We start from the raw sequence: 16,736 nt of genomic DNA, 5'->3' as shown, positions 1-16,736 counted from the left end.
TCTGAGTTCCTAAAGAAGCCAATCATTCTGAATTTCAAAGGATAGAGTGAGATGCCAAAACTATTCAGAGGCAAAAAGCTAAAATCCCCGCTCATCTTATTAATACTGATCTTCATAGATGTTTTTGGAATTCATTGCATATTCACTTCTCTTTATCTTATTTGATTTCCAGTTGCTTGGGGACAAGCATCAATTTAAGTTTGGTGTTGTGATGAGCGGATAATTTGTACGCTTTTTGGCATTGTTTTTAGTATGTTTTTAGTATGTTTTAGTTAGTTTTTAGTATATTTTTATTAGTTTTTAGTTAAAATTCACTTTTCTGGACTTTACTATGAGTTTGTGTGTTTTTCTGTGATTTCAGGTATTTTCTGGCTGAAATTGAGGGACCTGAGCAAAAATCTGATTCAGAGGCTGAAAAGGACTGTAGATGCTGTTGGATTCTGACCTCCCTGCACTCGAAGTGGATTTTCTGGAGCTACAGAAGCCTAATTGGCACGCTCTCAACGGCTTTGGAAAGTAGACATCCTGGGCTTTCCAGCAATATATAATAGTCCATACTTTTCCCGAGATTTGATGGCCCAAACCGCCGTCCCAAATCAGCTCAAAACTGCCCGGCGTTAAACGCCGGAACTGGCACAAGAATGGGAGTTAAACGCCCAAACTGGCACAAAAGCTGGCGTTTATCTCCAAGAGAAGTCTCTACACGAAAATGCTTCAATGCTCAGCCCAAGCACACACTAAGCGGGTCCGGAAGTGGATTTTTATGTAATTTACTCATTTCTGTAAACCCTAGGCTACTAGTTCTCTACAAATAGGACATTTTGCTATTGTATTTTCATCTTTTGATCACTTTAGATCTCTAGATCATCTTTGGACATCTAGTTCATAGATTAGTGGGAGGCTGGCCTCTCGGCCATGCCTGGACCTTGTTCTTATGTATTTTCAACGGTGGAGTTTCTACACACCATAGATTAAGGTGTGGAGCTCTGCTGTACCTCGAGTATTAATGCAATTACTATTGTTCATCTATTCAATTCAGCCTATTCTTGTTCTAAGATATTCATTTGCACCCAAGAACATGATGAATGTGATGATTATGTGACACTCATCATCATTCTCACTTATGAACGAGTGCCTGACAACCACTTCTGTTCTACAAGCAAACAAGGCTTGAATGTTTATCTCTTGGATCCCTTGATCGGAATCTTCGTAGTATAAGCTAGAATTGATGGTGGCATTCAAGAGAATCCGGAAGGTCTAAACCTTGTCTGTGATATTCTGAGTAGGATTCAATGATTGAATGACTGTGACGAGCTTCAAACTCCTGAAGGCTGGGCGTTAGTGACAGACGCAAAAGAATCACTAGATTCTATTCCAACCTGATTGAGAACCGACAGATGATTAGTCGTGCCGTGACAGGGTGCGTTGAACATTTTCACTGAGAGGATGGGAGGTAGCCACTGACAACGGTGAAACCCTACATACAGCTTGCCATGGAAAGGAGTAAGAAGGATTGGATGAAGACCGTACGAAAGCAGAGAGACGGAAGGGACAAAGCATCTCCATACGCTTATCTGAAGTTCTCACCAATGAATTACATAAGTATCTCTATCTTTATCTTTATGTTTTATTCATCATCCATAACCATTTGAATCTGCCTGACTGAGATTTACAAGATGACCATAGCTTGCTTCATACCAACAATCTCTGTAGGATCGACCCTTACTCGCGTAAGGTTTATTACTTGGACAACCCAGTACACTTGCTGGTTAGTTGTGCGAAGTTGTGATAAAGAGTTGAGATTGCAATTCTGCGTACCATGTTAATGGCGCCATTGATGATCACAATTTCTTGCACCAATCTTCTTCTTTTTCGAAGATTTCTTTTAGGTCCTCTCCAGAGAGTTGTACTTTAGCTTCTCTTAGCTTCCTCTCCAAAGTCCTTTCAGATTCAGGATCAGCTTCAACAAGAATGCCTTTATCTTTGTTCCCACTTATATGAAAGAAAAGAAAACAAAGAAAGTATGGAATCCTCTATGTCACAATATAGAAATTCCTTGATGTGTCAGAGGAAAAGAATAATAGAAGGATGAGGTAGATAAGGAAGAATTCAAACTTATAGAGAGAGAGGGGGTCCGAATTATCAGAGGAGGATAAGTGTTAGTGATTAAATAGAAGAATATGAGAGAGAGAGTTTTAAAAAATTAAAAAGATTTTTTGAAAAAGTGGTTAGTGATTTTTGAAAATTGGGAGAGAGAAAAGTAGTTAGGTGGTTTTGAAAAAGATAAGAAATAGTAAGTTTTGAAAAAGATTTGAAATTAATTTTGAAAAGATAGGAAGTTAGAAAGAGATTTTGAAATTAAAATTTGAAAAAGATATGATTTGAAAAAGATTTGATTGAAAAGGATATGTTTGAAAAGATATGATTGAAAAACAAATTAAAAAAAAAGATTTGATTTTTAAAATTGATGACTTGACTAACAAGAAATTAAAAGATATGATTCTAGAATTCAAATATTGACCCTTTCTCAACAAGAAACTAATAAACTTGAAATTTTTGAATCACAACATTAATTGTTAGCAAGGAATTTCGAAAATATTAAAAGAAAAAGAAAAAAAAGGATTTGATTTTGAAAAAGATATAACTAATAAGAGAGGATATGAAAAAGATAAGATTTTGAAAGATTAGTTTTAAAACTTGAAAAGTAAAAAAAAAAATTGAATTGAAAATAAAACTACCTCCTTGGTGCTATCCTGGCATTAAACGCCCAGAATGGTATCCATTCTGGCGTTTAACGCCCACTTGTCTACCTCCTTGGGCGTTAAACGCCCAGCCAGATACCCTCGCTGGCGTTTAAGCGCTAGAATTCCTTCTTCACTAGGCATTTTGAATGCCCAGCTTTTTCTCTGTGATTCCTCTGCTGTATGTTCTAAATCTTCAATTCTTTGTATTATTGACTTGAAAAGACATAATTTTTAAATTTTTTTTGAATTTTTAATAATGAGAGAGAAAAACAACAAAATGAAACTAATCTTGAAAAACTAAGATCAAATAAACAATGTATGCAAGAATACTTTAAATGTCAAGATGAACATCAAGAACATATTTTTTGAAAATTTTTAAGAAAAGAAAGACATGCAAGACACCAAACTTAGAAATTTTCATACTAGAGACACTAACAAATTGAGAATGCACATGAGAAACAACAAAAGACACAAAACAAGAGAATTTAAAGATCAAACAAAGAAAATCATCAAGAACGACTTGAAGATCATGAAGAACACCATGCATGTGTTTTCGAAAATTTGCACAAAATAAAAACATGCAATTGACACCAAACTTAAAAATTGACACTAGACTCAAACAAGAAACACAAAATATTTTTGTTTTTTATGGTTTTATAATTTTTTTTGTATTTTTTCAAAAATTATTTTGAAAAAGAAAATAAGAAACTCAAAATTTTTAATACGAATTCCAGGAATCATGCAATGTTAGTCTAAAGCTTTAGTCTAAAAAGATTAGACATGGTCAACCAAGCTTCAGTAGGACATTACATACAACAGCCAAATTGATGGGAATCAACTAGCTCCTGTGATGATAAAAACATCATCTGAAACTCTAGAATTCATTCTTAAAAATTTTGAAGAACAAAATAAAAAAGAAAAATACATAATCTAAGCAACAAGATGAACTGTCATTTGTCCAAACTCGAACAATCCCCGGCAACGGCGCCAAAAACTTGGTACACAAAATCGGGATACACAACTTCGTGTAGCTGACCAGCAAGTGTACTGGGTCGTCCAAGTAATACCTTACGTGAGTAAGGGTCGATCCCACGGAGATTGTCGGCTTGAAGCAAGCTATGGTCATCTTGTAAATCTCAGTCAGGTGAATTCAAATGGTTATAGGGTTTTGATAATTAAAAGAACAAAATAGAACATAAAATAGGATAGAAATATTTATGCAATTCATTGGTGGGAATTTCAGATAAGCGTATGAAGATGCTTTGTTCCCTCTGAGCCTCTGCTTTCCTATTGCCTTCATCCAGTCATTCATACTTCTTTCCATGGCAAGTTGTATGTAGGTGGATCACCGTTGTCAATGGTCCTCTATGGTTTCCCGCATCACTAATCAGCTGTCGGTTTTCGATCATGTCGGAATAAGATCTATTGATCCTTTTGCGCACTGTCACTGCACCCCACAGTCGCGAGTTTGAAGCTCGTCACAGTCATCCCAACCCAGATCCTACTCGGAATACCACAGACAAGGTTTAGACTTTCCGGATCTCAAGAATGCTGCCCATTTAATTCTAGCTTATACCACGAAGACTCTGATTACACGGAATGGAAGCTCTATTGTCAAGAGAGTCAACCATGCGTCGTGAACCAGGAGGCCAAGAGATATGCATTCAAGCTTGTTTTCAAGTAGAACGGAAGTGGTTGTCAGGCACGCGTTCATAAGTGAGAATGGTAATGAGTGTCACTTGATCATCACATTCATCAAGTTGAGATGCAAATGGATATCTTATAACAAGAATAAGCTTGAATTGAATAGAAAATAGTAGTAATTGCATTAATTCATGAGGAACAGCAGAGCTCCACACCTTAATCTATGATGTGTAGAAACTCCATTCGACCATGCCTCCCAAATAGCATGAAACAAATGAAAAAGGGTTTAAAGACCTGATCCCAAGATCAAAGATGATCAAAAGATCACAGATGATCCAAAAGATGAAAATACAATAGTAAAATGCCCTATTTATAGAGAACTAGTAACCTAGGGTTTACAGAAATAAGTAAATGATGCAGAAATCTACTTCCGAGGCCCACTTGGTGTGTGCTTGGGCTGAGCATTGAAGCTTTCATGTGCATAGGCTTTTCTTGGAGTTAAACGCCAGCTTTGGTGCCATTTTGGGTGTTCAACTCCAATTCTGGTGCCAGTTTGGGCGTTTTACGCCAAAATTTTTATGCTGACTTGGAACGCCAGTTTGGGCCATCAAATCTCGGACAAAGTATAAACTATTATACATTGATGGAAAGCCCAAGATGTCTACTGTCCAACGCAATTGAGAACGCGCCAATTGGGCTTTTGTAGCCCCAGAAAATCTATTTCGAGTACAGGGAGGTCAGAATCCAATAACATATGCAGTCCTTTTTCAGCCTCTGAATCAGATTTTTGCTCAGGTCCCTCAATTTCAGCCAAAAAATACCTGAAATCATAGAAAAACATACAAACTCATAGTAAAGTCAAAAAATGTGATTTTTGCATAAAAACTAATAATTATTTACTAAAAACTAACTAAATTATACTAAAAACTACCTAAAAATAATGCAAAAAAGCGTATAAATTATCCGCTCATCAATAGCATATTTGCCCCTTGAGCATGTGAGTTGCACATGTAGAAGCTGGACTAACAAAAGGCTCGTTATGTCTTAGTTCCAAATTTTGTAATGACCAAAAACCCCATTGAGACCCTTCATTATCCTTGTACTTCATCTCCAGGAGAATATGTCTCTGCTCATGCTTTTCTTCCATCATTGGAATTGATCGTCGAGTGTGGTTTGGACTGTGTGGAGTTGCTTTTTGATTAACATTGTTGGTAGCTGAAGAGTGAAATGTGCAAGAGAGCAACACTAAAACAAGTAAGAGTTCATAATCCCCAGTCCCTTCACAGTTGTGAGTTGAATGTTATGGTTTTATTCCGTTTTTTATTTTTATTTTCCAGTAGAGGTTAGAGTATCTATTGTAGTTAGGGTTTCTCTGATAAATCTGTATTTTTGTTTTCTTTGGTAGTGATGGGAGATTCTGTGTTTACCCTTGATCTCTACCATGGTTGTCAGATGGTTAGCAGGAAAGGAGGAAAAGAATACCTTGGTGGAATGGTAGTAGAAGGGTTGCAATTTGAGTTAAATGAGTGGTCATTACACGAAATTATTGCAGTGCTGAAAGAAATTGGATACACAGGCAATGCTAAAATTTGGTAGAACAAATCTGGAATTACATTGAAGGATGGTCTTAGGGAGTTGAAATCTGATGGAGATGCAATGAGAATGGGTAAGTTTGTAGTGGAACAAAAGACTAAACACTGCCATGTGTATGCAGTTAGTGGATGTAGACAAGGAAATAGGGTTGAGATAACCTCAAATGATGAGGACTATATATCCTCTGATGGTGAGTAGAGTGGTAATGATTTAGTTGAAGTAGAAGTGGTAAGTCAATCAGAGTCTTCAAGTGAAGATAACAGATTTGATGACAGTGCTGACGATGGTGATCATGAGGATTATTTTGGATTTAATGTTGAAGAAGAAAACAAACAAGGTCAGCATCCAAATGCCTTCGGAGGTAACAATGGCTCATTAGGAACAGATGATAATAATGTTGATGTGGGAGTTGGGGTTGAAAATAACACAGGAGGGGTGACTGAAGATGGAGCAGAAATTGATGTTGGAGATATTTCTTCTGGTTATGATACAGAGTAATTGGACAGCTATGATGGAGATTTTGATGAACCCGTAAGAAGAAAGAGGTATCCTAGATATAATGAAGCTGACATGAGTGTTGATTATGAGTTTCGGCTGGGGACTGAGTTTAAATCTATTGCTGAGTTTAAGGAGGCTATTAAGGAACATGCATTGTTGAATGGGAGGGACATTAGATATGTCAAGAACGATCAGGTTAGATGCAGAGTCAAATGCAAGGGTTTAGGCGGAGAGTGTCCATGGATGGCATTTGCAAGTAAAGTAGGAAAATCTAGCTGTGTTAAGCTGAAGCCATTGAAGAGCAAGCACACTTGTGGGAGGAACTACAGTGGCCATCTTGCGTCCAGTAATTGGATTGCTAAGAAAATCACCAATAACTTATGTAGAGGAGAAGATATGAAGCTGGGGACTGTAATTCAAACAATTCAAGATAAATACATGGCAAATATATCTGTGTGGAAGGCTTAATGGGCAAGAAAAAAGGCAAGAAAAGTCGTGCATGGGAAGGCAGTGCAGCAATATGGGAGGATCAGATGTTATTTGAGTGGATTAGATGTTATTGGATGGGAAGATTTGCTAAGAAGAAGAAAAAGGGAGCTAAGTTTTTGGGAAAAATACTGCCCAAGCCTAGAAAGAGGTTAGACATCATATGTAGAAGGTCCATGGAATGGCAACCTAGGTGGGTTGGAGATTTAAAGTATGAGGTTTCACATAAAAATAGGATGATTCAAGAGAGGTTTGTTGTAGATTTGCTAGCCAGTTCATGTAGTTGTAAGTTCTGGGGACTGGCTGGTATGCCTTGTCAGCATGCTTGTTCTGCAATCTTCATGAAAGGAGACAACCCTGAGGACTACTGCAGTAACTATTACACACCAATAGCATATCTGGCATGCTATGGGACAACACTCAATCCAATTAATGGTGAAAATATGTGGCCAAAGGTTGAACTTGAGACAATTAGACCTCCAATTTTTAGGGTCAAGCCTAGAAGACCTAGGAGAGTAAGGATTAGAGAGCACAATGAGGATAGATCACAAACAAAACTGAGGAGGAGTGGAACATCAGTTACCTACAGCAACTGTAGCCAATATGGACACAATAGGAGACATTGTCCTAATTCAGACATAACAGGTATCTGCCTTTAAATCTTCCCTTCCTCATAGTTTGGTGCTAGATCTGCCACTGTTAGCCAAAGAGGAAGGAGAAAGGAAATGGGACGTGGCAGAGGAGGATCCAGATCTGGAAAGCCTAGATATGCTACTTCTGCTGCTGTTGTTTATCAGCCTGCACCTGCACTACCTGCATCAGCTACAAATGCTCCACTAGTGACTACACCAGCTCCACCAGTGACTGCACTAGCTTCACCACTGCCTCCATCAGCTCTACCAGTGCCTGCACCAGATCCAAGAAGTTCCAAAGCTCCACCACTGCCTCTTCCAGTAGATCCACCACAACCTGCACCAGCTCCAACAAGGTCCACAGCTGCACCACTACCTAAGACAAAACTTTTTGGTGTAAGGCGCAGTGGAAGACTTAAGATAGGTGTGAAGAAGGCAAACGTTAGAGTAAGTAAAATCGTAGACCTCACAGCAGATTAGTTTTTTTAAGTAATTATGACTTAGTAGTATTAGTTTTTTTGCTATGGCTGTCAACTTTATTATATCCTTTGTCCATGTACTGTCAGTGGCTTATAAACCACTTTTGTCGAACACTATTTAGGATGCTTATTTTGTTTTGTTGCTTTTGTTATATTGGGCATGTGGCTAGCTGTTTTGGACGGACCACTTTGACTATTATTTAATATGAATGTTAACTACTTTACTCTATATTATGTCTACTAGAGCTTTCTGCAAAGGGACAAAATGAATGCAAATAATTTTTTAGAATCACTTGTCATTGATAAAAAAAGATAATTACAGTCATCACTAAGCACTATTCAAATACACTGCAGATACACTTTTTCTCCTAACTCATCAAACTTAGTTAACCTAATACACTGCAAATATTACCACAACACACAACTTAATATCATCTTCTGCAATTGTTTCTGCTTCTTCATGTCACTCTCCACTCTGTCAATTTGTTGTTGAAGCAATGTAAAATCAGAATGCAATCTTTCTACACTTGCTTCCATGCGTCCTATCTCTATATTTAATCTATCTATCTTCCTTTCTTGTGCCTTTAGTAGTGCAGCATTCATAGATTCATCCAACCTTACAAAATCTCCACCATGTTTTGAGCATCCCTCCGTTTGATTTCTGTGTTGGGTGCATTGAGATTGAGCCCCAGCCATGTCTTCTTCATCAATCCATTCAAAAAACTTGCATCTTCTACTGAGGCAGGATATAAATCTTCTATTTGGGTTCATCACAATACTGGAGGTTCGGAGTGTCAGCAGATCTCCACAAAAGCAGTGAGTCCTTCTCCACTTTCCCATAACCTCTTCCTCTCTATCAATCCACTCAAAAAAATTACACTTTGGTAATTTACAACAAGCAACAAATCTCCTACCTGGGCTGTTTATTGACGACGACGAGAGCACCACCATCTCTTCCCCACAGAAGCATCGATGTCTTCTCTTGTTCATACTCCTGGATGTTGAGCTTCATTCGGATAATTGGTTTGGGTCCATCACAGCTCGAAAAAAACCTTCAACCCTAACAAAGGGACACAGATAATGGAGGAACGTTATGAGAGATCGTTATCTTCTCTTTCAAAGTGACTCATTAGAACGTTATAAGAGATAACGGTATTCTGGTAAAATAACAACATTTAATGTCTCTATTCACGCTAAACGTTGGTGGGGACCAAACTATAAATTTTAATTTACTTCAGGGACCTAATTACAAACTTTTAAACTGCAAGGACCAATTTGCAATTTCACTGAAAGTGTAGGGACTAACTGTGTAATTTAACCTTTATTTAATTACCTATTTTGTATAAATGTATATGAACATGTATTTCAGAATCATTCTATTTAAATTACTCAATTGCATTTCTTTAGATCACCATCAAGTCGACAACTGAGAAACAGAAGTGCATACATCTGAACAAGGTTAGTTAATAATATCTACTACAAGAATTTTGTTACGCATATTGACTAAATGAGAATTCCAATTTACCTTGAATTACTTTTTCTGCTAACCATGAACATATTGCCACTATACGAAAAAGCAATATTTGTAACAAAAAAAATTGTTACAAAAAATCAGAATTTTGAAACAAAAGGATTTTGTAATAAAAAAGGGGCCGTTGCAGTATGGCCCGTTACAAAAAAAATTTGTAACAAAAAATGGAACTGCAATTCAAAGTAATATTTTGTAACAAATTTTTATGATACAAAAAACCAAAAGTCGTTACAAAAGTGATAACAAATTTTGATCACAATATTTTTGGTGACAATATATTTTTTCCTATCATAAAATTTTGTTACGAAATGTAACTTAATTTTGTAACTTTTTTTCTTTAGTTACAAAAGCAAAATAATTATTTTGTAATAATTTTTTTAATACAAATTGCATGCATAATTTACCAAATTATTTTTTTAATTAACTGATATATTAACTATTTTACTGAGCAAGTCAACATTTATATAATATATAAAAACATACATAATTCAAACATGTTTTATTTAACTAAAATTGTTTTAAAACAAAATAACATTAGTGAGTACATTGATTAGTTCTACAAGTTATATTTCTTGCACAAGTTCAACCAAAAGTTAAAAATCTAACATAAATTAGTGTCTCTATGAATCAAAATATTCTTGAACCCTCAAGGTAGCATGTTGTTACCATTTTAGCACTCTCCTGTAAATAAGAAAGAACGAAACAAAAATTTAGAAACAAGATATAACACTAATTATAATTTTTCCATTAATTTTCATCCAAAATGTTTAGAAAAATTTTGGCTGAACCTCCCCTAAAACTTGGATATTTCCACCGTCTACGGTTCCAACAAAAACAACCAATTCATTACTTATTTCTCCGCCAATACACAATCAAATTTATCAAACCAAATAATAAGAAATTTGTCATTTCTCAACTATGATACAAGTAAAATGTGATAAATAGATCCATATACAAATTAAACTATACTAATAATATATGAATCATCTAGGAATATGTATTAAAATCTTAAGCAATTTTAGGAGTACCTTTAATTGTCTAGTTTCTTTCGTTGTCAAAGCACGTTATGAAAGAGTTCACAACGGCTTGTTGAGCTTTCAATTGAGCTTTCACTCAAACTAGGGGATGCCGGGCTGGGGCAGGGGCTGCCGGGGCTGGAGCAGGGGCAGCTGGGGCTAGAGCAGGGGCTGATGTTGTAGAACTAGATGCGGTAGCCCTTGTCAACATTCGTGAGGCTATTATGTTATGTAATCTACAATAAAACTCACAGAGATAACATTAGAGAAATGAAATAATAAAATATCTACATCGTTTGATACATAATTACACAAAGAAAAGCATATCAAAATCTATTTTAGCAATCACTAAGCTTAGTATCTTTCAATTTACATAACTTTTATTACAAAACTTCAATTAAGCTAAATTTAAGTTTGGAGACTCCTGACTTATTTAGTAAAAAGTGTGTCTTGATTGCAACTCAATCGCTATTCAATTCCAAGAGTTGCAAGCTTTGAAAGTTGATGCAAACTTTGCTGAAAACTGATTCTTTCTAACTTTGATCACCAATTTTCAAAAATTTACATCTCCCAATCTTTAACTCCTAAAATTATGAAATTTTAGAGTAATAAACCAAGTTAATTGAGTTTTAAAATAAAATTGGTTTTGATCCAAAACTCAGCTCGGAGGAGTCGCAAGAAGATAAACAAGTTGCTGCCCTATTTGAACTTTTCTGCTCCAGGACAGATTTATCGACCTAACTTTAAAAATTCGCCATAAATTGTACATTTAACAAAAATGCCTCAAACTTTTCAGTCCAGTTTCCTATATTTCCAAGTTTAATCCAAATTAGTCCCACACAATTCCGATCATCACAGAATTAGTTATAACTTTTCAAAGTTTCCAACTTCGTTTAAAAGAAATGCAGAAAATCAGATTTCATAATTTAACTTTGAAAAATCATAACTTATTCTGTAGTTAATACGAAACCTTTCAAATATGAATCTTAGTAACCATACTCATTGTAATTTACTTAACTTTTAATCTCATATTTTTTCGATCACTATCGAATTGCTGGTCTGCTTTTCAAAATTGCTGTTTATCTCAAAAACTGGAATTTCAATAAAAAGTTTAGCATTTCAAGATTCAAATTTCAGTACTTTATTTCAAAATTAAATCTCAAAACAATCACCAACCAATTCCACCACCATTACAATATATTTAATAACCAACTCAACAATAATCAACCAATATAATCCATCAAATCTAGCATTCACAACAATTATTTGTCAAACAATTCACAATCCACATAATCAATCAATAACACTGAATAAACAATAAAATTCACATTTCACAGTTGATGAGCAGATAATTTATACGCTTTTTGGCATTGTTTTTAGGAAGTTTTCAGTAGGATCTAGCTACTTTTAGGGATGTTTTCATTAGTTTTTATGCTAAATTCACATTTCTGAACTTTACTATGAGTTTGTGTGTTTTTTGGTAATTTCAGGTATTTTTTGGCTGAAATTGAGGGACCTGAGCAAAACTCTGATAAGAAGGCTGACAAAGGACTGCTGATGCTGTTGGATTCTGACCTCCCTGCACTCTAAATTGATTTTCTGGAGCTACAGAACTCCAAATGGTGCGCTCTCAGCGGCGTTGAAAAGTAGACATCCAGATCTTTCCAGCAATATATAATAGTTTATACTTTATTCGAGATTAGACGATGTAAACTGGCGCTCAACACCAGTTTCATGCTGCATTCTGGAGTCAAACGCCAGAAACACGTCACGAACCAGAGTTGAACGCCAAAAACACGTTACAACTTGGCGTTCGACTCCAAAAGAAGCCTCTGCACATGTAAAGTTCAAGCTCAGCCCAAGCACACACCAAGTGGGCCCCGGAAGTAGATTTCTGCATCAATTACTTACTTCTGTAAACCCTAGTAGCTAGTCTAGTATAAATAAGACATTTTATTATTGTATTAGACATCCTGGATTGTATTTTTGATCCTGTGATCACGTTTTGGGGGCTGGCCATTCGGCCATGCCTGGACCTTCATCACTTATGTATTTTCAACGGTGGAGTTTCTACACACCATAGATTAAGGGTGTGGAGCTTTGTTGTACCTCAAGTTTTAATGCAATTACTACTATTTTCTATTCAATTCAGTTTATTCCTGTTCTAAGATATTCGTTGCACTTCACCATGACAAATGTGATGATCTGTGACACTCATCATCATTCTCAACTATGAATGCGTGACTGACAACCACCTCCGTTCTACCTTAGACCGAGCGCATATCCCTTGGATTCCTTAATCAGAGTCTTCGTGGTATAAGCTAGAATTGATGGCGGAATTCATGAGAATCTGGAAGGTCTAAACCTTGTCTGTGGTATTCCGAGTCGGATTCAGGGATTGAATGACTGTGACGAGTTTCAAACTCACAATTGTTGGGCGTGATGACAAACGCAAAAGAATCAATGGATTCTATTCCAACATGATCGAGAACCGACAGATGATTAGCCGTGCTGTGATAGAGCATTTGGACCATTTTCACTGAGAGGATGAGATGTAGCCATTGACAACGGTGATGCCCTACATACAGCTTGCCATGGAAAGGACTAAGAAGAATTGGATGAAGGCAGTAGGAAAGCAGAGATTCAAAAGGAGCACAGCATCTTGATACGCCTATCTGAAATTCCCACCAATGATTTACATAAGTATTTCTATCTTTATTTTCTGTTTATTTATTATTATTATTATTCGAAAAATCCATAATCATTTATTATCCGCCTAACTGAGATTTACAAGATGACCATAGCTTGCTTCATACCAACAATCTCCGTGGGATCGACCCTTACTCACGTAAGGTTTATTACTTAGACGACCCAGTACACTTGCTAGTTAGTTGTGCGAAGTTGTGAAGTTATGTTTGGACCATGGTATCATGCACCAAGTTTTTGGTGCTATTACCAGGGAGAGAACGAACATGAATGCCATTATCAGAAATCACAATTTTGCCTACCAAGTTTTTGGCGCCGTTGCCGGGGAATCAATTTCGAACAACAATTTCACAATTGTTTCCAGACCACAATGGTGCCAAGTTTTTAATCTGGCAACAACACCAAGTTTTTGCCGCCATTGCTGGGGATTGTTCGAGTTTGGACAACTGACGGTTCATTTTGTTGCTCAGATTAGGTAATTTTCTTCTTGTTTTATTTTCGAAAAAAAATATTTTTCAAAATTCTTTCAAAAAAATTTTTCCTTTTGTTTTCGAAAATTATTCTAAATTTTTAAGAATGAATTCTAGAGTTTCATGGTAACATGTTGAAGCCTGGCTGGCTGTAAAGCCATATCCAAATTCTTTTGGAATGAGACTTCCACTTGTCAACATAAAAGGCATGTATATGGAGTTGGATGAAGTATCAGCTGTTGCATGCCTGATTTATATCCTAAAGCTGGCTGGCTATTAAGCCATGTCCAACCCTTGGATTGGAGCTTTAGGCTAACATTGAAAGATTCCTGGAATTCTTCTTAAAATTTTTGAAATTCTTATTTTCCTTTTCCTATATGTTTTTCGAAAAAAATAATAAAAGAAAATACAAAAAAATCATAAAATCATAAAAACCAAAAATATTTTGTGTTTCTTGTTTGTGTCTTGAGTCAATTTTTAAGTTTGGTGTCAATTGCATGTTTTAAAACTTTTTTGCATTTTTCAAAAATTCATACATATGTTTTTCATGATCTTCAAGTTGTTCTTGACAAGTCTTCTTGTTTGATCTTGATATTTTCTTGTTTTATGTCTTTTGTTGTTTTTCATGTGCATTTTTGTATTCATAGTGTCTAAGCATTGAAAATATCTAAGTTTGGTGTCTTGTATGTTTTTCTTTTCTTGAAAATTTTTCAAAAATAAGTCTTGATGTTCATCTTGATCTTCAAAGTGTTCTTGGTGTTCATCTTGACATTCATAGTGTTCATCTTCATATGTGTTTTGATTCATAATTTTCATGTTATGAGTCATTTTTTATGTTTTTCTCTCTCATCATTAAAAATTCAAAAATAAAAAATATCTTTTCCTTGTTTTACTCATAATTTTCGAAATTTTGGGTTGACTTAGTCAAAAATTTTTAAAATTAGTTATTTCTTGTTAGTCAAGTCAAAATTTCAATTTTAAAAATCTTATCTTTTCAAAACTTTTTCAAAAATCAAATCTTTTTCATTTTTTTACTATTTTTTCGAAAATTTTTAAAATTAATTTTCAAAATATTTTTCTTAATTTTATCTCATAATTTTCAAAACTTTACTAACAATTAATGTGATTGATTCAAAAATTTGAAGTTTGTTACTTTCTTGTTAAGAAAGGTTCGATCTTTAAATTCTAGAATCATATCTTTTAGTTTCTTGTTAGTCAAGTAATTAATTTTAAATTTTAAAATTTAATTCTTTTTAAACTATATCTTTTTAATCATATCTTTTCAAATAATATCTTATCAAAAAAATTTTGATTTCAAAATATCTTTTCTAACTTCTTATCTTCGCAAAATTGATTTTCAAATCTTTTTCAACTAACTAATTGACCTTTTTTGTTTCTTATCTTTTTCAAAACCACCTAACTACTTTCCTTTCTCTAATTTTCAAAAATTTCTCCCTCCTTTTTTAAAATTCGTTTTAATTAATTAATTGTTTCAAATTTTAATTTTAATTTTATTTCTTCTCTTAATTTTCGAAAATCACTAACTCTTTTTCAAAATTTATTTTCGAATTTCTCCTTCTCTCATCCTATTCTACTTATTTATTTATTTACTAACACTTCTCTTCATCTCAAGAATCTGAACCTATCTTCACCCTTGTGTTTGGATTCTTACCTTTTCCTTCTTACATTCCCTTTTTCGTCTACTAACATAAAGGAATCTCTCTACTGTGGTAAAGAGGATCTCTATTATTATTTTCTGTTCCCTTCTTTTTCATATGAGCAGGAGCAAGGACAAGAATATTCTTGTTGAAGCAGATGTTAAACATGAAAGGACTCTGAAGAGGAAACTAAGAGAATCTAAATTACAACAATCCAGAGACAACCTTACAGAAATTTTCGAAAAGGGAGAGGAGATGGCAGCCGAAAATAATAATGCAAGGAGGATGCTTGGTGACTATACTACACCTACTTCCAAATTTGATGGAAGAAGCATCTCAATCCCTGCCATTGGAGCAAACAATTTTGAGCTGAAACCTCAACTAGTTGCTCTACTGCAACAAAACTGCAAGTTCCATGGACTTCCATCAGAAGATCGCTACCAGTTTTTAACTGAGTTCTTGCAGATCTGTGAGGCTGTTAAGATTAATGGAGTAGATCCTGAAGTCTACAGACTCATGCTTTTTCCTTTTGCTGTAAGAGACAGAGCTAGAACATGGTTGGACTCACAACCTAAAGATAGCCTAGATTCTTGGGATAAGCTGGTCACGGCCTTCTTGGCTAAGTTCTTTCCTCCTCAAAAGCTGAGCAAGCTTAGAGTGGATGTTCAGACTTTCAAACAAAAAGATGGTGAATCCCTCTATGAAGCTTGGAAAAGATACAAACAGATGACCAAAAGGTGTCCTTCTAACATGCTTTCAGAGTGGACCATTCTGGATATATTCTATTATGGTCTATCTGAGTTCTCCAAGATGTCATTGGACCATTCTGCAGGTGGATCCATTCACCTAAAGAAAACGAAGAAAACGCCTGCAGAAGCTCAGGAACTTATTGACATGGTTGCAAATAACCAGTTCATGTACACTTCTGAGAGGAATTCCATGAATAATGGGACGCCTCAGAGGAAGGGAGTTCTTGAAATTGATGCTTTGAATGCCATATTGGCTCAGAACAAAATGTTGACTCAGCAAGTCAACATGATTTCTCAAAGTCTGAATGGATGGCAAAATGCATTCAACAGTACTAAAGAGGCCTCTTCTGAAGAAGAAGCTTAAGATCCTGAGAACCCTACAATGGCAGAGGTAAATTACATGGGTGAACCTTATGGAAACACCTATAATTCTTCATAGAGAAATCATCCAAATTTCTCATGGAAGGATCAATAAAAGCCTCAACAAGGCTTTAATAATGGTGGAAGAAATAGGCTAAGCAATAACAAGC

At 35.4% G+C, this 16,736-nt stretch overlaps 1 protein-coding gene and 1 non-coding gene across 2 annotated transcripts in view; one reads left to right on the top strand and one right to left on the bottom strand.

Annotated features, from left to right (window-relative positions):
- The first annotated feature begins 7,690 nt into the window (after nt 1–7,690).
- Nucleotides 7,691–16,736, top strand: part of LOC107488838 (uncharacterized) — a 28,298-nt gene continuing 19,252 nt past the window's right edge. The window contains exon 1 of the mRNA XM_016109617.1: nt 7,691–8,044. Within this exon, the coding sequence (XP_015965103.1) occupies nt 7,691–8,044 (354 nt within the window). The remainder of the gene's footprint in view (nt 8,045–16,736) is intronic.
- Nucleotides 16,106–16,213, bottom strand: LOC127748240 (small nucleolar RNA R71). Its single transcript, XR_008010182.1, has one exon. It is a non-coding gene; the product is annotated as a small nucleolar RNA R71 (small nucleolar RNA).

This window comes from Arachis duranensis, chromosome 5 (assembly GCF_000817695.3).
Source record: "Arachis duranensis cultivar V14167 chromosome 5, aradu.V14167.gnm2.J7QH, whole genome shotgun sequence".
Taxonomy (NCBI): domain Eukaryota; kingdom Viridiplantae; phylum Streptophyta; class Magnoliopsida; order Fabales; family Fabaceae; genus Arachis; species Arachis duranensis.
This window is presented reverse-complemented; position numbering and strand designations above follow the sequence as displayed.